The 21,365-nt window shown below is 45.0% G+C and overlaps 2 protein-coding genes across 2 annotated transcripts in view; both read left to right on the top strand.

Moving 5' to 3' along the window:
* Window positions 1–5,803: 5,803 nt before the first annotated feature.
* On the top strand, window positions 5,804–8,573 carry LOC143138542 (uncharacterized). The gene is made up of 8 exons (XM_076298986.1): window positions 5,804–5,905; window positions 6,041–6,115; window positions 6,490–6,555; window positions 6,818–6,880; window positions 7,035–7,074; window positions 7,189–7,641; window positions 7,739–7,834; window positions 7,934–8,573. The coding sequence occupies exons 1-8, from the start codon at window positions 5,903–5,905 to the stop codon at window positions 8,347–8,349; spliced, it is 1,212 nt and encodes a 403-aa protein (XP_076155101.1). The 5' UTR covers window positions 5,804–5,902; the 3' UTR covers window positions 8,350–8,573.
* Window positions 8,574–9,300: 727 nt separating this feature from the next.
* The window catches only part of myo1d (myosin 1D), a 96,379-nt gene continuing 84,314 nt past the window's right edge, over window positions 9,301–21,365 (top strand). Inside the window, exon 1 of the mRNA XM_076298395.1 lies at window positions 9,301–9,892. Coding sequence (XP_076154510.1) covers window positions 9,798–9,892 — 95 coding nt within the window. The 5' untranslated portion in view covers window positions 9,301–9,797. The remainder of the gene's footprint in view (window positions 9,893–21,365) is intronic.

The raw sequence follows: 21,365 nt of genomic DNA, 5'->3' as shown, positions 1-21,365 counted from the left end.
TCAACACATTTTACAGGCTTTATCTTTGTATAGATAGCCAGGTTTTATATCTGTATATAGATAGCCAGGTTTTATATATGTACTGTATACGGTAGATAGCCAGGTTTTATATCTGTATATAGATAGCCAGGATTTATATCTGTATGTATATACAGTATATACAGTTGAAATTACATACATAACTCAAAACCTTGTATTAGGAGTGTAAAGATTTATTAAAAACCAGCCATATTTTTTATGTTTATCTAAACATGTTTACCTAAAGACTATGCTCTCGTGCTGTATATGGGTGACCTAAAAATAGTGACTTACTGAGCTTGGTCAGGCATGTCATACGCGGGAAGGCTATAGCTCTATGCATGTACAGTATGTTTACTGCACGACTGACCATGCTTGGGTGTCTGCACACGCCACGTGCCTCTTTCTAATGACCAGGCCCGTGACATCGTCTGTTGAAGAAATCTCCACATGAGAGCTGGCCTACTCACTTTACAGTCGGCCGCTGGGTAGTGTTTCACACCTGTCCTCGAAGGACCCGGCCTTGTATGGCAGCGCACAGTGTCTCTCTGAGAGTGCAGTGAGTGTGCTTGGGTCTAACGTGAGGCTGGTGAATGGTCCAGGTGCCTAATGAGATGAAGTCATTTGCTAAACAGTGCCTCTTGTTGTATACAGACCCGAGAGTGGCGTCTGTTCTTGTCTTTCTGTGCATGCCAGGGAATGCCAGTCTCTCAGTCTGTCTCACTCACTCTGTTGTGCTCTCCTATATTTATCAAGTCACTGTGTCATGATATGCGCAAGCACACACACACACACACACAGACACACACACACACACACACACACGCACACACACACACACACACACATGTTCATGAGCAGTTGTGCGGTCCATAGGGTACAGGTGCAGCTCCATGGGTTGAACTCTGAGGGGAATGCAGCATTGTCACACACAGATGGGCTGCTTCCACCAGAGTAAATTGTTTGAAATGAACATTTATATTCAGATAGGAGAGTGAAGGATCATTTAAAAATCAGCAAAGAAATCCCACCAGTGTGCGGTGATCCTTCACTCTCCTATCTATCAATTAATGACTGCACCTCACCAGCACCTGGAAGGCTGTGCACGGGAATTTCATCCTCTTGAACATTTATATTCATTAATTTAGTGGATGCTTGTAAATGAGGCATATAGGGTTTGACTGATGTTTTGTCGACACCCAAAATAACACCGCAAAATAAATCTGGTGTGCTTGTGGGGTAGCCCTTCATTATAAACATGGAACTTACGTGGCATCTCCTTCTCTAATTGGTATTCATTTATATCTGTAAATGTGTCAGCTTATTTCCTGTCAAATCAATTTGAGCTAAGTAGATGGATCTAAATCTTTAATTAGTTTCAGCAGGGCCACAGGGCAGATACTAGCCACTCTTAGAACAAACAACAAATCTGTGCCTACAGCTCCATCCTGTTCCATCCGGTCTGACGAGTAAAGAAGTCAGAAGTATAAATGTTGACCTCTTTTCCCATTTATGCCAACCTTGTCCTATATTGCCTCAACCGGTACTATAATGTTTGTCATGTGACCAATATGTAATGCTTGTCACCTGTCCTATATTTGGTGATTTGGTGACATTTAACATTTGGGTGACATTACATTAATTATATGTATTGTTTAGCCCTTTACATGTAAGTTAGAGCCCCCTAAAATGAGAGTATCATATCTGCCTGAGCAATCCTGTCGTATTTTATAAGTCAATAAAAATCAAATGCTACCACCTTGTGGCGATTCTATATTATTGCAGATGCTCTTCTACGGCAACTAGAGTGAAATCATAGAACCATCTCTTATTAATCTGCGGAGTGACACGCCATGTCACACCCACTTGAGAGAGTAATTTTTCAAAAACACAATTTTCTCTGCACAGTTGCTCCTGCAGCGATTGTAAGCAACCTCGGAACTGCCGGAGCGAGGTCTCCGCCCACTGCAGATTTATAAATAAAAATGTTTTTGAGGCTTTTAAATAGCTTTTTGTGTTGTTATATCCATGTGGTGGTGATCTGTTTTTGAGGCTTTTCAATAGCTTTTTGTGTTGTTATATGTTATATCCATGTGGTGGTGATCTGTGAAGAGCTAGCTAAAAACTGCTGTTTCATTGTTGCCACATCTCAAACATATGTCATAAAAAGCTGTCTGGAGAGTGTGTGTATAACTGTGTGAATGTGTTTATGAGAGTAAGGATCTCTCTCTCTCTCTCTCTCTCTCTCTCAACCTCTCTCACACACACACACACACATTCTCTCTCTCTCTCTCTCTCTCTATCACACACCCCCCCCCCCCCTCTCTCTGTGTACGTGTGTAATACAGAAAGGCAGGGAGTGTGGTTTTGGGGCCACAGTTGATACCAAGGCAAGCAAAAAAAAAAAAAAACGTTAGCTTAGTGTGATGAGTTTCAATGCTTGACATTTTCAAAAGCCGCTTTAGGATTGCACTTGGACCATGATCGAGAAGAGGCCCAATCCCCACTGTTTCTGTATCAATCAGTTAACATCTGACGCCAACAGCTAATCAAATGACACCCTGCCGTGATCCTGAAGTACTGTGTTAATTGGTTGGGGTTATAGCCCGGTCGAAACCATTATGTTTTTATGGGCTAGGGCTGTGTGAACAGAACACCAAGTGGATGAACACAAATAGGCTACTGAACGGACAGCTAGAAGACTGTGCGGAGCAGCTCGTTAGTCAATTTCACTAAAAGTGTATTAGAATCACAGGTTGTACCTTTAAATCTCACAAGCAACAGAAAGAGTTTGTTCTACTCATAGAAATGGGGAATAACAATGCATTCCATCTTTCTGCACTCAGTTGATTCAACATAAGGTGGCCATCTTCACTGGTAACAAAAATCATCTGTGAGTTTATGATCTCTCTCTCTCTCTCCCTCTCTCTCTCGCTCTGTGTGTGTGCAGGGAAGGATTACTGCACGGGCCTACCGGGCCCAGGGGCCCAAAGGGTCAGGGGGCCCTGAAGCCCAAGCCTTTGCATGGAATCATTGCCTCAATATCAACAAATCAGTATGTAGGCTATGAATCTGAATTTAGTATTGGCCATCCCCAAAATGCTAGCCTGGCGAGCCAGACCCACATTAAAATGTAGGGTCTGGGCACTCACCGTTCGCAGTGCTCAGTCCGAGGGGCGGGATAATCAGTTGTGTTTCAAATTCCCTCTGCACGCAATAGGACGCAATAGGATATTTGTTTTCAAGTAGCAGGGAATTCAAGCCAAACCGTTGCAACTCTGCCATCAATCATTATGTTAAGCCCACCAAACGACTCTATACATGATTTCAATGTCCTGATTAAGTTTCTATTTCTGGAGCTCACAAGCCAACGGAGAGTTGCTAGACTAGCCCTGCTAGGGGCGCGTCTAGATTTCTAGGCTACCAAAATGCACCGGAATACAGGAAATCACTAGCCTGGGTTTTCCCATGCTGCCTGAAAGTAATTGTGGTGAATAATTACTTAATATTAATCTTAGACTGGCGAACTTCAGGAAAAACTCAGGAATCAAGTTTATTCTGTTACAAGCAGAGAGGGTACAAAAAAGGTCTATGGTCTATGTAGGCATAGCCCAGGCCTGAAAGGCCTAGGTTGGCCTGTAGCCAACTTCTCCTCTCTTCCGTTCTACATCCTTCTAGTCTTAGTCTAAGTCCCAGTCTAAGTCTGACAAACATTGCAGTTTAGTTACTTTTAAATGCTTTAAACAAAGAAGAAAATGGCGCCAAAAACAAGCCCACTTGGTTGGCTCTCCACTTGGCATCAGACACACCTACTCACACCCACTTCACACCTATTAATTCTTATCAGAATAGCATGAGGAGAGACATCATATATATCAGAAATATCACTTATAGAATGTTCCAAACATTCTCACAATCAAATCATTACAATTATTGTACTGAGACTATCAGAATGATACCAAACATGAATACATTTACATTTCATGACACATGGATACATTATATCAAGGTAACATCCTTTGTCCTGTGTAACTGATAGGCCTTGAACCACCACATTAGCATTTCATTGGGGGAGGGGAGGGTGTCTTTGTTTTAAACCAAGAAGGGTCACATGGCAATTCAATTATTAATAATTTTAACCGTAAAATTATTGCTATCATGCCTTACGCAGCAATTTTATTCACGCTGCTAGGCAGCCTGGATTCTATGGACTTCGTTTTCACCTCAACGAAGGAACCAATGACAGAATGGAGGGAGGGCAGCAAGACGATGACGACACACCGAAGCCGTTATGAGCTATGTACAGACGCATTTGATAGACATTCGTAGCGCCCAATCAACGGCTCTGGGCATTCGTAAACCACGTTTCAAATACGAGAAAATTAATGTCTAGTTCCCAGACCCCATCTCAATGAGATGAGGTCTGACGTTAGCCAGGCTAGGAAATCACATCAAACATTTCTGGGGGAGGGACCCCCAAACCCCCCCTCCCACATATACGACAATTAGTGGGGGGCCCTTAATACATCTGGGCCCAGGGCCCCGAAAGTTTATAATCCGCCCATGTGTGTGCACACTGAATCCATCTTATAAATCTTATGTGTTTTACTACTGCCAAACACTCAACAAATAGCTTACCAAAAATGAGGATGCACAATGATGTCAACAAATAATAGAATATGGACTTAAATATGTGATGAAATTGAGGAACTTTGCTTAATTGCAAAAGCATCAGAGATCTTTTTTGCTCAGAGAAATGGGAAGTAGAAATGCATTTACATCTTTTATCACAAAGTTGCTAGAGAATCACATGGCCATCTTCACTGCTATCTGAAGTAGTTATAAACCTGTGAGTTATGGTTCAACTCCAATAATGATGCAACTCCATGCATACTGTATAGGAAATCAAATCAGGGCTTCAATGGGTTGCAAAGTCTGCTGCAACATGCAACTCCTTTATTCAGTAGGGCTCAACCATGCTTTGCAGTTGTGAGGGTTGTGTCTGTTAATCACCTTTACTTTCACTATTCTTTGATATACTGTATAAAGTAATGTTCTTGTTAAGAACAGGCTTGTTTTTAATCTTGGGAAATGTAAGTATTTCATGGTCTTCCGTGTTAATAGTTTAGGGTCTCCAGATGTAGTAGGCCTGTAGTAGTTTCCATACAAATAAGTCTGCCATCTGCAGTTGTCAAAACAAACATGAATTATACATTTTGTTAGTCTGCTAGATTTAATTCTGATGACAGCTTTATTTTCATTTTTGTTCAGTATTTATAGTGAGAAAAACATCCCAATATTCTAGGCAATATTACAGCCTAAACACAGCCTTGATGCTGTGGCATCATGGGAGTAGGTCTGTATATTAATCATGATAAATGATCTAAATAAATCATTGTCTTCCTCTAGTAATTTTCTGTGGCAGGCTCTGTTGCAAACATCTATTAGAAGCCATTTCAGCTTTCCCCCATGGTACATCTCTGCCTCAGGCCATGAGTGTCTTTTTCAAACATGGCGGAGTCCAAAGGTGTTTAACCACAGCAGACTTTATAATACTTGGTGCACTTGATACTCTCAAAGCGGGAACAAAATGCAAGTCTTGGCAACTTGCAACAACAGTAAGCAATTTATGCTTACTGGACATCTTCAGAATGGCCAGTGGCAAAATGTCATGTCCACGTTTGCATGTTGTAACAGAAGTAACACCCAGAATCATGCTCTGAGCCTCATCCCCCAGAAAGGCTCGAGGAGAGAAGGATGGTGTGAAAGTCAGACCAGCAAGTGCTGTGTGCGCTGTACCATCCCCACCCCTCGTTCACGAGTATAAAATGTTGTAACCCCTGACGCGCTCTTTTTTTTAGCTGCATGGTCCGTTTAAGAAGTAATGGTAAGTTTATAAGACAAAGGACAAAGGTATCTTATAAATGTATAGTTAAACAATAATAGTGGTATTCAAAGAATTGTGTCTACAAAATGACAATATTATTACATATGCCTATTTACTTTTTTTCATTCGCTGTAGATGTTGGTGGTGTATGTGTCAGTGCTACTAGTGCTGTTTGCCAGCATAGTGAGCACTCAGAGTGGTCAAGGCCCGGTAAGTAAGACTTGCTCTGATAGTCATTCCCCACTGGGAATCCACTATGCAAACGATCTATTAATGTATGTAGTAACAAGGAATAAAGTGGTAATAGGCAGCACAATTTTTCATTGCTTAAAAAATTGCTTTTATACTGCTTGCAGGTCCTTTTTCATTTCTTTTTCATGATCAGGTCAATTCTTAATTATGGAAGAGGCTTTGAAAATGAACCACTGAGTCCAGACAAATTATTCTCTTAACAACTCACATACTTAATTGGTTCATATCATATTTAGTTGCATATCATCAAAATCAATACAATTCTGTAAGGACATTTTAGTTCATCCTTATGGTTATGAATTAACTAGCCAGTGTTTTGCTGTTTTATCCAGTATGAAGTGGAAGTTTGGAATAAAGATGATCAACCATTATGGGAACAACTGTCCACACTGCAGGAGGTAAATTGAAGATATGTGAAAACGTCCCATTTAATCATTTCACTGACAAGAATTTTACTCTTCAAAATTGTGGTTGGTCAATAGAATGTTTGCATATGAGTGAAAATGTAACATTTTGGAATTTTGGCAAAAATGACAAAAAAAATACATTATTCATATTTTTCTTTGGCCATATTGCAATTATGTAAATAAAAGAGCAAGGTAGTTTTGATGGCTGTTATCCTCTTAACATGAATTTGGGTGTGGGTGTGTGATTGCACAGGAGATGGAGAGCCTGAGACGTGAACAAGCCATATTAAAACAGAAACAAAAGGCCTTAGACCAAGTAAGTCCCTTACAACCATGCAATTATTTCATTCCAATACCCTACGAGCATGGCGTGCTAAGAAAATGTAAAAGCTATTAAACAATTCATATTTCATAATATAAACAATATACTGTAGCCTACAGTATGATAATATATTATGTTCTTTTCACAGATGCTGATCATTGATGAGAATGTGACCTCGTTGACACAAAGTCAGTAATATTAATGATGCATTATCAGGCTGTAAAGGTGGCGTGTTGTATTATTTAAATGCATAGAACAGCAGCGCAGTGTCTGATCGTCCTCATCGTGTGTACACTCAACAGGTGGCCGTCCTCAGCTTTTCTCTCCGCCGCACCTTTGGCTGAATGAGGGGGATGAAGATGATGAAGGTGACGGCATCCCCAACTATGACCCTTGCTTCCGCTACAGCATATTAGACCAGGCCTGGAGGGCCACCAACTACACAACCAAGAGCGTTAAGTGTGATCGCCAGGTGAGGTGGCAGGGCTGGTATCGCCTCTACTACCGGGGAAAGAGCATCCAGATGCCCGAGAAGTGCATCCCGGAGAACCATTGCGGCACCCATGCACCGCTCTGGCTCACCCAACCGCACCCAAATATACGCGACGGCGTCGTCACTCGAAAGATGTGCGGGAACTGGAAGAAAAAGTGCTGTGCTTTCCAATCCAACCCTATCCAGGTCAAAGCCTGCCGCGGTAACTATTACGTCTACAGACTCGTCAGACCGACTGCGTGTCATCTGGCTTACTGCGCAGGTAAGATCCACTCAGGCCTACCGTTGGTTGTTGGTCTGTTGTTGCTTGTGGTGATCTCTATTTCTATATGACTGTTCTGGGTGTGTTCTCTTCTTAGATGTTAACACTCTTGTGTGTGGAAGATGCAGCAGTAACCAATATTGTACGAGCAGAGACAGGATTACTTACAGATGCGCGGCCAGGAAGAAGAAAAGTAAGCTACTGAGTAGGCCTAAATGTTTATTTTAGAGGAAGAAAATTGGCAAGATAGATATATTGAGTCTCATGTCTGCCTATTTCTCTCTTCTGACAGTTAAAAAGCAAGTCATTCACTTCTTTGCTTCGTACCCTGGGAGCCTCAAGGGAAAGGTGAACCGCATCAGATTCAGCAAAGTTCTTGTTAATGTGGGTGCGGGCTTCAACAAACAAACTGGTGTGTTTCGAGCCCCTGTCTCCGGCGTCTACCAATTTTATTTCTCTAGCCAGTCCGGAGGAAGCGGCGGCAATGCAACCAACTTGTGGCTGGTTATCAATGGCTACTGGGTCTCTGTGTCACGTTCAGATGTCAAAACCCCTGCCTCCATCGGAAGTCTTAGCACATACATGACGACCCTCCGCAAAGGTGCCCAGGTTTATGTGACTCACGTCACTGGTCAGTCCTGGGCAGATTCTGCATCTAATACCATCACATTTGGTGGTTCTTTGCTGATGCAGCGGAGATTAAAATAAATCACAATTGTCTTGCATTAAACCAATTTTCCCACATTCAGTTGAACATCAGCTCATTTTCTATATTAGGCTAAATCTACCTGTAAAGGTGGACACAACGTGCGAGTGCATCTAGAAAAACCCAGCACGGAAGTTTTTGTTGTCTCCAATGCATCTGTCCTCAATGTGTGTATATTTTGTCTATGCTATGTTGTGTTTCATTGGATGCTGTTTTATTATTATTAAAAGTGATATTATTCAGGCTGCTTGTTATTTTGGTTTTGTGCAATTTTGACATTGAGACGTGTATTACCCCAGTCAGACACAAGATGGTGTTTTAGCTCTGCCTTGATCAGTATAGCCAGTTTCAGGAAATAGCCTAGAATATTGACACTTACTGGGTATTTTTGCAGCCCAGTGAGTGAAATAGGCTATGGGAAGGGGGGGGCATCACATGTCCTTGGTCTTGTAAGTAGGCCTATTATGAAAAAGTTGGATCCATTATGAATTTGTTCAATTGTATCAAAAGAAACAACGTAGGCTACCACCGGCAAGCCTTTTTGTAAATTTTGAGTTCGGCTACGAATAGATCCACAGCCTACTTTAGGCTACATCGAAATATAACCTATGCGCTATCGTCCAACTGTGCTGTCAAAACATTGGCCTACAACGCCTTGGCTGGAACACTGAACTGGCGCACAAATTAGACAAAAACCGACTTGCCTTGTATGGTCAACAAGGTCTTGTCTGTTTAAAATTCTTGGAATTCCTGGGGGAACCCTATCACAGTAATAGATTTTATCAGCTCACCTGTATCACTTTGAAGTTGTAGCCTGTTGTTGCTGCCGTTAAACGGTTTAAGTTTGTCTGTATGTTATGGGAGGAACAGATGGAGGCAAGCGCTACAACCGCACCGGGCTAAAGAGGAGGGGCAAGGGCGAGTCGGGATAGGATACTATTCGTCGTTACATAGGCTACTGTATGCTCTCTGGGATAGAACAAATTCAGGGAAAGGGTTATGGAGAGGCGTTTGACTTTGACGGATTACAACATTATGGTGTTCGCTTGAAGCAGCGAGTTGCTCCTCACACACAATATCTCTGGGATTCCAGGGCTGGTAATTAATACGAGAGCGCAACTGGTAGCTACCAGCTTGAAGTTACTCTGGAACATCAGTTTCTATTTCAAGCTAATTCAGCGCAACATGAGAAAGTAGCCTATATGCACGCCTTCTAGCAAATACTTGCGGTGGCACTCTACAAATGTGGTCATCAGGACAATGCTGAAAAACTTTGGTTTGTCATCAAAGATGCCAGCATAACGTGGGCTATTCCGAACAGCTGGAACTCGGGCTAGTGTTTATCTTTTGTTTCGCAGTGAATCAGTCCAAATAAGTCTATCAAAGTTTTTGTTTACATCAACCATATTTTCTATCGTCTTGAGAAGTAACTTTTGTATAAAAAACAACCATGGCAGAACACGAGAGTTTGGAGTTCGGGAAGGCGGATTTTGTTCTTCTGGACAACGTGTCCATCGAAGAATTTATGGCTAACCTCAAGCTCAGGTAGGTAACCGCGGTCATTCACCTTCTTGCTTTGAATGAATCGCCCGCAAGGGAGACAGGGTAGCCTATACATATACACTAGACTCTCCAGCGTTACTAAGAAGAGCAATAAAAGCCCACCGTTTGGTGACATTTATTTTTTATTGACTGCATTTTTTCAGAAAGACGCTCACCTGTGGAGAACTGTTAATAACATTAAACGCAACATCTTATTTGCCTTCGACCTAACTTAGGCTATAGGTAGACTTAGCGATGGCATAGACTAACTCATATTTTGAAGTAGCCTACAGTGAGATCACCTCATAGCCTTTTCTAAATTGACAATGGACTGGTTTATTCGGATAGGTCGGTGTGTCTGCTGCCATTCCATTCTCAGTTAGACCGGTAATTGTAAGAGCCAGCGAGGTGCTCCACCCAGGACAGAACAATCGTCGGACCTGTGGATTGCATTACGTAGCCTACCATCTGATAAAGGGATGCTTGTGTAGATTACAAAAGAGATTTAATTGAAACGAGTCGTTTGTTTACCATGTGTGAGTAGAACTGGCATGACGGCTCAGGAACCAGGTGCACGTGTATTTAAACTGAAATGGACTCTGCAACACCAGACCTGTGGTTTTATCATGCACATAATGGTAAATAGTAATTGAAAAGGCATGTGCTCTCATAATGTCAAGCCAGTCATTCATATTAATTTCCAATCCCTCATGCAAACGTCATGGCGCTTTTGTCATTTGTTTTCCCTTTTTTGGATATGTTATTGTGTAGGGCTAAAGATGTTTGCACCTCATTGCACCTGTCAGGTTCCAGTTCTGGGCTTATGTAAATTGTTATGGAATTTCCTGTGTACTCCACTGGCCCTCATTGTTTTTCACAATAGTGAAGTTTTCCTTTGAGAAGGTGAAGGTTTTTGCTGGGTGTCCCTTAAGACCTCACATTACATTTCCTCATTCTTCAGCTTTTAATTAATTATTTGCTTCGACATGGCAAACGTTGCTTGAGAGACCTTAAAACTCAAGACCTGACACACCTGACACTTTTTCACACAAGAGACTGAAGGCAGCTAACCTTTGTTGAAATTATTATTTATGTATATTTATGCTCATTGGACAGACCATGATTTGATAGAGGAAATAAACTTTGGGGTTCTGCACATGGTATGTCATGGATGACCTTCATTCAAGTTCCATTACAACATTGTTTAGAATAAGCCAAGACATTCTCACAATGTATTTATTTAGCTGTCCACATATGGGAAATTCCAACAGTGGCACTTTGTTTTTTTCGTGCTTGCGTACAAACACACATACACAAGGTTTGGAAGTTGATGAGATGCGAGTGATATTATAATGTTTTAGCCAGGGACTTGTTCCCATCAGATACACATTGAGGTCTGCGAGGCGATCTGGGAGCCAGATTGTCATGTCAGCGAGAATCACCGAAATCAAATTGAAGACATCCCGACAGCCTCTCTGTCTAGAAGCGGCCCTCTGGAAGGGAGTGTTGCCTTTGGAAGGAGTCCAGCTCCTCTGCTTCCTTAAGCAGATTTCATGCACAGCATTTATATTCGTGTTTGCGCTGCTGTTTATGGTATCATTACCGCTCTCTGAGAATGGTGCTTGTTGTCCATGAAGGTGTGCATGTTGCTCACCTCGCATATTTAAAAGCATCATTTATCCATCGACTTGACGGTTAATAATATGTATTACTCATTCATTCACTGTTGGCGTGGGAGGGGACTGTGGTTGCGTGGTGACATTGGTGACATAGCATATTTTATCAACCTGATATCACCGTCAGACAAGGGCCTGCTGTGTGAGAAACATGTGAACAGGTGTTGTGTGTGTGGGTGCATGTCTCATTGTTATTGTGTGTGTGTGTGTGTGTGTGTGTGTGTGTGTGTGTATATTAGAGTTGTAGAGTTGAGCGTGTTGTATCCCCGGCTCTTCCCTAGGTTCTAGGTGGGTTGCTGGGTCTGCGTTTGTTTTCTCTGCTGCATGCAGAGCAGGCTGCTCCGGACATGGCGTGTGCAGATTGTTATTTGCGGAGGGTGTGAGCAGAGGCACTTCCTGCTTTCCTCCTCACTCCACTCCACATCTGTGCAGACAGAGAGAAGGGGGGGGGGTAGAGAATGAAGAGGACCAGGTGTGTCCTGTAGTAGACCTACCCTTATGTGTCAGGATTTGATATCCATTATACTGACAGCTATGAGGTCTGGTTTTGTGGGCTATAGTCCTTTTTAAGCGATGACCTTCTGGTCCTAAAGTGTATGGCTATCTGTAGTCTTTACTTGAGTGGAACTCCCTTTTTGTCCTTTGCTGCCACAGCTGGTTATCTTGAGGACATTTGCTGCATTTAACTTGAGGTTAGCCCATTGGTTTGTAAGTGCACTGCCAAGGAACATTCTAAATATAAACCAACAGGAATTCATTTTTTTTATTTTCTTGGCGGGAGTATCAAGATGGAAACTGCACAGTTACCCAGGACCAGTTAGATGTCATCTCAGGGTTGGGCAAGGGTCCACATTTATTCTGCTAGTGTAACAACGAGAATGACACAACTAATGGGTCAGACTTAGACTTCAACTATCATCTCCACCCATTCCCTCTCTCTCTCTCTCTCTCTCTCTCTCTGTCTCTCTCTCCCTCTCTCTGTCTCTCCTTAATTCCCATGCTCCCCTTTCACAGTGTCTGTAAGGATGTGCGGGCAACTTCCATGGCCATGCAACTCAATCGATGCCTTTATATGGCAGTGTTGTTGTGTCTGCCCCGAGGACCTCAGGAAGCGTTCTGGTAACCCGCTCGATTAGGCCCTCCCTGCCTCAATCCTCCCTCCCCTTTCCAAAAAACAATTACACATCAGGGGCATTCTCGAGATTCCTGCCAACGGCGTCTCTGACACTCCAGATGAAATAGCTGATTACCACTTTACCGTGTCTGCGGTCCAGTCGGCCTCTCTGCTAATGTGCTCTACAACAGAGTAGTTCTTCCGCAGACTATGGTATAAGAAACTCCAACAAAAATCCAACAAAATGCACAATAGTAATCCTTTTAAAAGAAGAGACGTTTGTCATGCTCATTTATTGTTTCTCCACGTTAATGTTTTGAACTCTGACCTCACATATTCTCTCCAGGGGAAGCTTCAGGAAGGATGCAGGAGTGCAGAGCGAGGCCTTGTGGCATGTGTGGCTGATACAGCTCATTGCTCGGGTTCATCCTGTAGCTGCCTTGCGCCCATAAGGCTTCCACGCCTCTTTGCCACAGCTGATTTGGGCTACTCATGGGCTTGTGTTGTGTTCTGACCATGCGGCCTCCATACCTCTTTGTGTCATTGCCTGGAAACAGGTCATGTATGGTAGTTGTGAGTAACAGAGCTCATGTCAGAGACCATTTATTCATGCTGTTGCCTAGCTAGCATTCAGAGCGCTTTATCTTTAATGCTGTGGAGTGCAATCAGATGCACTGGGTGAGGGTCAAAGGTCAAGGTTCAGGGAGCTTTGTATGTGTGTGTGTGTGTGTGTGTGTGTTGGGACATAGGTTCACACTGACCCCATTTCCTTGTGTGTCCAAGTGTCTGCGTGTGTGAGAGTTGTTAGCCTGTTGGCCATGCCTGGTCTGGAGGCTTGTGTTTCACAGTGTCCTGAGGTACAAATTGACACAAAGTGGTTATGGAACCTGACGCTGTCGCGCCCAAACGAATGTTGATTTGAAAAGCAGACACACCTCCCGTCTCAAGTGTTGTGTGTGTGTGTGTGCGTAGACTCTTTTTGAGTTTCGCCTGAGCTGCTCCGCTGTGTCTCCAGGCAACCGGTGGTTCTCCTGCGCCCAATAGCAACGCAGGCTTTAGGATCCAAGCCTCAGGTGTAGTTTGCAGCGGCTGACGTGAGATCAACAAGTTCCTCACTTCCTCTTCCCCCTGGGAGGTTGGAAAGAAACTCCCTAATCCTTCCAGGAAAAGGACAGAACCCTGTGTGTCCACTTGTGTCCCCCTCCGAGTGGAACCATCAAACACAAATATAGACAAAAGGGCTGTTTTCATCAGGGAGCTGTTCTCATATCATATTTTCATTTACAAAAGTACTTGACGGGTGCCGCTCCCGGTCGAGCCTGGCGGGGGGGGGGGTAAGCCCAGCGTGTGGGCACTGCCCGTGGGTCACCCTCGCTCCCGTCGCTCCGCTTGATGCGTGAGGGCTCGGCGCTCTCCCTGCAGCCCGGTGGCATGGCATAGCTGCGGCTGGCCCAGTCCTCCCATAGTTCCACTCTTTGTTCCTCCCCTAATAAAAACAAAACGGAGCGGGAACAGTCCGTCCTCACAGCAGACACCGCTCCTGCCCTCTGGCTAAAATTAAAAGAAAAGCAGACAAGGGAAGAGAGGAGGACTTGTTCTTTTTTTTTTCTTTCCTTTTTACAGGATGGCTGCACCCTGTGAGGATCAGATCACTACCAGGACTTTATTAAAGCATCTCTTTCTCTCTCTTTCTCTCCCTCTCTCTCACTCTCTCTGTCTCTTTCTCTCTGTCTGTGGTCAGCTGAGAGAAAACATATTTTTAGAGGAATTGTATTCTTAGATGGACTGGGCCTTTTTTTCTGATCTGGAGTTTATTGGCTTTTTGTCTTTGTGTTTCTTTGAATGTGTTTCTCTAGCCAATCATAAACTCTTCACGCTAATTTGCTGATGACCGGTTCACAGTGGGGCGCTTTTTCCTCTCTTTGCCAACTATGGCAGAGAAACACTGGACGAAAAAGAAAAGAAAAAGTAGCCGCTTCTGGCTCGGCCACGTTGTTTTTCTTTTTTTTCCCGCTTATCTGGCCCACATTGTTGTGGCCTCTCAGCTGTGCGGAGGCTGACCTCACCACCACCCTCGCTGCAGATGAAGGTACGCACGGCGGTGGACGTGAGCCAGAGGAGGAGGGAACACTCCGCCCGCTCCGTGTGGCCCTTGTGGTCGTCCGCAGGCCCGCTGTGAGGTAGCCGCGTGGAGGCGGCCGCACCATCCCCGCTGCGTCCATCACTCCACCGCTCTCCTCTCCTGCCCTCCTGCTGTCGGTGTGCTACGCGGCCCGCCCGCTGCGCCGTGCTGCGCGCCGCCTGGTACCGGCTCCTGAACTCGCCTCATTAGCGGAGAGAGGGAGAGAGAGAGAGAGGGAGGGAGAGGGAGAGAGAGAGAGAGGGAGGGAGAGGGAGAGAGAGGGGGAAAAGCACTCCTTCAGGAAGATGTAATGGTAAAAAAATGTCTCTGCTCCTGCAAGGCTGCTGTAGAATTACATTTTTTTCACCAAAATGGCTTGTTCACTCTGTCTCTCTCCCTCTCTCAGACACACACACTTTCTCTTTCTCTCACACACACACACACACTTTCTCTCTCTTCCTGTCATGCTCTCTCTCATTCTCTCTCTCTCTCTCTCGCCTTTGAGGAAAGAGGGCCAGTCTCGCCACAAGAATTTCCATACAACCCCCTGTAATCTGAAACACATTACCACCCCTCCATAAACAGGGCAGAGCTCCTCTGGCCCTCTCTCTCTCTCTCTTCTCTCTCTCTAGTCCCCCCTTCATTTTTTTTCTTCCTTTCTCTCTCTTTTCCCCCCAAAATAAGCGCTGTGCCTCACAGACGTCTCATTTGAGGACTGTGTGCCTTGGCAGGCGGCTGGCTGTTGGTCGACCAGAGAAGAGAAGGCCTGAAGCCTGCCTCTCTCTCTCTCTCTCTCTCACTCTCTCCCCTTCTGCCTCTATCTCTTTCCCCATCTCTCTTTCTCTCTCTCTCACACACTCTCCCCTTCTGTCTCTTTCTCTCTTTCCCTTTCTTTACCTCACACTTGTTCCATGTTTACGGCCTGTGTAGATATGTTATGACTCGTGCTGGCCTCTCGCTCCCGCTCAGCTCTTTATTTGGTCATAGTTAAGTTTAATTTTTGGTCATTTTCACGGGTCATAGTGAGTCTGGGTCCTGAGTCCCCTTTTTCTTTCCCCTTCATTTTTCTCGAGAGATCTCCCAGGAGAACAGTAAAACAGAAGGTGTTCAGGAGAGGATGTTATTTGCTTGGCACAGATTTTGCTAATCCACCTCTTTTTTCCCCGCTGGTGATTACATCTGGCTTGCGTGGCGTGTGTTGTTGACTGTCTGGGTTTATGCGCACATAACACAGGCGGGCTCCCGCTCATTATCAGATTACAGGTTCGCCCAGGCGTCCCAGCTCCGTGATTTGAGACACGATGCTCACACTGTTGATTTAGATTTCAACAAGGATCTGTGGCCAGGGGACATGTGAGACAGGTTGATAAGGCAGACAGAGAGAGAGAGAGAGAGAGAGAGAGAGAGAGAGAGAGAGAGAGATAGGCTGTGTGCAGTCGGTGCATTTCCAGGAACATTAGTCAGCTACTGTGAGTGCTGTGAGTCAGGCTTTGTACAGAGCAGCCATGACATCACTCAAGATTCAGTTCCCACTTTCTTTTTTCCCTCTCCGGTAGGAGGAAACCAGGAGCAGGGACGGGGTCAGGTGGGAAAACCCTCATCCACTGACTCACTCTCATCCCCCGTTTTTTGACCTCTCTGTCCATCGAGAGGCTTACCGCCACTACTGGTTCTTTCCTTGGGTTAAGTGCACTCCCATTTCCCAATCGATGTGGTTTGTGTCACTCTTTTTTTACCCTGCTTGCCCACCAGCCTGCCCGGCCCTCTCTTCCCCTGTCAGTCTGTTTTTCAGCTTGTCTTTGCCCTCTTTTTTACCCTGATAGAATCCGGAGAACGTTCCCCAAATAGCATGCTGACTAACGTCTGTGTCTGTTGGATGGCCTCGTCATTTTTGTCTTTTTCTGTGTATATTTTCACTCACTCGCTCCCTCCCTCTTTCTCTCTCTCTCTCTGGCTAGACCATCATCACATCTGTTTTATTCTCCTTAAGCCGTAGCGTCAGCTTTTGGGTGATGTGCTAAAGTGAGAATGGCCTCAGCCACAGGCCTCAGGCCCCCGGCTCTAACACCAGATCCCCTTCAGTAATTTTTATTGGATTCTGAAACAGTATCTGAGGTCCCAAACAAAAAGGAGAGGAAAAAAGAAAGCAAGCTCCTCTTTCTAATCCTTGTCCGCCCTCCATCCCATCCCTTGAGTGAGGGAGTGGCGGACACAAAAGCGTCTCCTGTCTTCTACAGACAATGGGGTGGGGTGGGGTGAAGGCTGGGGCATCCAGAGTAAAATAACCCAACCATCTATCAGCTCTCAGGCCAAAGCAAGGTGCTCACTCCTGGCTGTCATTTCCCTTGATTTGGGAAGGAGCGCTAACGCAGCTATCGCAAATGCAACAAGCATGCTGCTTTTGTAGCTGAGGATGTTAGCAGTCGCTGTAACTCAAGTCAACACTTCCCCCGTGTCTGGGAGTGAGAATGGGAAGTCACAAGTAGGGGGCTGTGACCTTCAAGCTATCAACATCAGCTATTGAGACTTCAAAGGAGACTAGCGTTGCATGTCTGTGCTCCCTCCACTCCCGTCCTTCTTCTTTTATTTAGCCACTTGAAAGACTAGCAGAGGTTGCTCGTCCAACACATCGCGTAGCTAATATATCTCATGGCTTGGCCGGCATGGAGTCACTGGAGAGAAATAGGTTGCGGGAGGAGAGAGAGTGAAAGGGAGAGAGAGATAGAGATAAAGTCTGGGACCAAAGGACCGGAGTGAATCTAATTGAGAAAGCTGCGGCCAGCTGTGAGTCCAGGAGCCAGCAGACAGACCCCATCCGCCCCGGGGGGAAGATTGATTTGTCTGTTTGGCTACGGACGCTGGGAGTGCTAAGCTTTTAGAGCCCTGTCACCCACGGCGGCGGGGAGCTCCTGTTTAGCGCTTCAATGAGCACACGAAGCTGGCAGAAAATCCCATAATGCAACTCCCAGATGTGTGAGGAGGCCGCGGCTGACGGGCCCACGCGGGAGGGGCTGCGGCGGGACGGGGTTCAAAGGCTGTCTAACGACTCGGGAGTAAAAAATGACACGACGGCGTCGGCTACAAGCCCTTTTCCATGTTATCCTCCTGCAATCCATCATATTTGAACCCCCTTCAGCAATCATCCTAGAACGGCGTTTTATTACCTACAAGACATGCAGCATTTAATGTTTATATCAGAAGGGGAAATCAGTCATCCTCATCAGTTATTTCAAACTTTAAAGGTGCTCTAAGCGATGTCACGGTTTCTAATCTAAAACATTTTTTGTCACGTACGGCAAACATCACTTCACCATCCTAGCTGCCTCTGCCCTGAATAGACTATAAAAAATGTGGCCTCTGTGGACACAACTTGGTCCAGCCTGGACCATAAAAACATAAACTGTCCCAGCTAATCACCTACGAGATGCACGTTTAGGAGAGTTTCAATTGCAGGGGAGGGAGGTGGAGGGAGTAGTGAGCTAGCTCTCTGTTTTGTTTGAACGTCAACACAACGACCCAACATCGCTTAGAGCACCTTGAAACAATCACCACACCTATTGGTTAATTATTAGTTACTCTGATATTGATACTGTAGGACAAGGCTGAACTACAGAGTCAACAATCATAACTGAATAGCGTTTCAGCACTGGGTATGTAAGGCCATAAAACTGTTTAGTTGGGTCATACCCAGCATGCCTTGTGCTAAGCTGTGGGTGGGGTGGCAAGGGTGGTTGCTTGATGGTAAATTGTGAAGCTGGATAACAGAGGATCAGTGGCAGATTATCTCCATGTTGCTGGCTCACTGATAAAGTGCTCGTTGCGAGGGTACAGTTGTGGGGGCTCAAGGCTGTGGCTGTGCTTTAATAAGGCATCTCTTGCTTTCGAAAAACAGTCTCTCTCTCAGACACACATACACACACACATTACACACACACTCTCTCTCTCTCTCTCTCACACACACACACACACACACACACACACATGCTCTCTCTCTCTCACACACACACACATACACACACACACACTTTTTCATCCCTCTTTGTGTTTAGTTAACATCAGTCATCACACTGTGAGTGAAATGGTTGAGTCAAACTCTCTCTCTATCCTACTCTCCCTCTCTGCACAAATCTGGATCTGCACTTGTGTAAGAGAACATTACCAGGGCCACTCCACCCTTGTTAACCACGGCCAAATAACCACGAGGTAGTCCCACCCAGAGTGACTGGAACCTGCATTTATCCGTGACGCTGTCTGTAATCCAGATCTCTAAAAATGCTCCAGTCTTCTCTGGCCTGGCTGTGACTCTCTCTGGTTTGGGCTGACACAATGGGGGTCCCCGTCAGCCAACCAAAGTCTCTGAGTCAGCGCTGGGACTGCTCACCTCTCCATCCTGTCACCTCTGATCTAAGGCCACTCTCCATCATGGCAGACATCGTAACACAATTACTCAATGATTTTGGAAACATCTATCCATTTTTCTAAACTTTCATAAAATAAAAACAGAAAAAGATAAAACAAAAATAAATATACATTACAGTTTACAATGGTTGCCACTGTAATGGTGATGGATCTATAACTTCAACAACAACAACAACACGTTACATTTATATAGCACTTTTCTCGACACTCATAAGCACTTTACTGGGAAGGGGGAACCTCACTAACCACCAACCACCACCAATGTGTAGCACTCCCCTGGGAGATGCACGGCAGCCATTATGTGCCAGAACGCTCACACACACCAGCTTGAAGTGGAGAGTGAGGGAGTGAATGAGCCAATTACACTGGGGGATGATTGAATGAGACAGGTTGGGAATTTAGCCAGGACACCGGGGAACCCCCTACTCTTTGCGATAAGTGCCATGGGATCTTTAATGACCACAGTGAATCAGGACCTCGGTTTAACGTCTCATCCGAATGACGGCAAATAATTCCCAACATAATCATACCTTGATTATGTTGTTTTCATAATTGTTGCAAGTCATAATCAAAATTGAAATCTGATTTGATTACTGTAATGGCACAGTTTTTGTTCCCTGATATCACTGGGAGTACCACTGGTGGTCATGAGGAGGTTTAAAAATGAGATTAAACAAGAAAGGAAATGAGCGAAAAACCCCACCAGACAGATTGATGCATGTGAGTGACTTTTAATTTGGTCTTAGCGCCACTGAGCTCCGACTTTAATCTTTCTCTGCAGCTCGAGGACAGATGTGGTAATTTGTGTTAGCTGAAGTAAACTGTCACAAAGTTTTCCTGGAGGTCAGCAGAAATTCTTCTGCTTGAATGTTTAGCCTGGTTTTTTTTCACCTGTTTTGGTCTTGGGCTTTTCGTGTTTACACAGGGCCCTGCCCTCGCATTAGAGGAACGCAAGCTTATAAATGTCAAGATGAAGACTAAGCAAGACTTTAGAGCTTAGGAAGTGTGTGTGTGTATGTGTGTGTGAGAGAGAGTGAGAGAGAGTGAGAGAGAGAGAGAGAGAGAGAGAGAAAGAGAGAGAGAGAGAGAGAGAAAGGGAGCTTAAGTGTGCCCAGCTGTGCGGGGAAGTGCGTCTGGCTGGACAGTCTGCTTGGGCCTGCAGCCTTGATCTCCATCCAGCTGTGGAGCCCCTCCCAGGGGCTGCTTGCCGGGAACAGGGGAGCAGGGAGGGGTGAGGCGCGCGGCACGGTGTGCTGGACTGCTGCTGGTGCCCCTGTACACTTCCCACCCTCGGCCTCTTGAGACGCTAGTGCGCTACCGGCCTAGGCGTCACGCTTTTTCTTCTATTGCCCTCAGAGGCTAACCCATTAGCTCCCGACTAGCCGGCTTCCTCTCCCTTGGTTCTCTGAGGCTATTGGCTAGCTGTGTCTGTGTGTGCTGTGGCATTTCTTGGGCAAACATCTCTGAACAACTTTACTTAACACTCTAAGAAGGGATGGTCCCATAGACAACCCCATCATGTTGAAGTTGCATAGTACATAGTAGAATGTTGAAAATAGTAGAATAGTAGTACAAAGAAGGCCATAAAATTAAACTGTAGTCATTGCTTAGCGAGTTTTGTATAAGGTTCTGCTGCTACTATCTTCCATTAGTTTTGTTAGTGCCTTGTTCCAATATCTGTAAATATATGTCGTGAAGGCTTGAAAACATGAAAATGTGTTGCTGTGCATGGGTGTACTCTGTGTTTCATCTGTTGCCTATGCTGTAAATACCAGCTGAATCTTGCTTTGCATTGTTGTTGGTAGCATTGCAGTATTTTCCCTTGTCTCTCTTCTCGTTCCTCTTTGAGGGCCAAATACCTAGTGCTGTGAGAGGCCAGCTCTTAGCTCTGAGTCCATCTTATCTTCTTTGTTAAGTATTCCCTCACTGCATAAATTCCCCCCAAAAAATTCCCACCTCTCATTCTCAGACGTCTCCGAGCGAGCTCCCAGCCTCTCCCAAAACGTCTCGCCTATGTCCTCAGCAGACATGGCCGCCCCCCTGTGAAACTACAGAAAGAGAGAGAGAGTGAGAGAGAGAGAGAGAGAGAGTTGAACTGAGGACTTCTGTTCCTGGTGTCCTCTCCTTCCTACAGGTCAAGCCACT

Source organism: Alosa pseudoharengus, unplaced genomic scaffold (genome assembly GCF_046254945.1).
Source record: "Alosa pseudoharengus isolate Yale_2024_CS ecotype anadromous, Long Island Sound unplaced genomic scaffold, YU_APseudo_1.1 YU_APseudo_1.1_scf_21, whole genome shotgun sequence".
Taxonomy (NCBI): domain Eukaryota; kingdom Metazoa; phylum Chordata; class Actinopteri; order Clupeiformes; family Clupeidae; genus Alosa; species Alosa pseudoharengus.
The sequence above is the reverse complement of the archived record's forward strand: the minus strand, read 5'-3'. Positions and strand labels throughout refer to the sequence as shown.

Bases quoted from the DNA above. Each gene is read 5' to 3' on its own strand.
- LOC143138542 (XM_076298986.1), top strand. The intron at 6,116-6,489 runs GTAAGTAAGACT...TGTTTTATCCAG, and splicing joins CTCAGAGTGGTCAAGGCCCG to TATGAAGTGGAAGTTTGGAA. The intron at 7,642-7,738 runs GTAAGATCCACT...TTCTCTTCTTAG, and splicing joins TCATCTGGCTTACTGCGCAG to ATGTTAACACTCTTGTGTGT.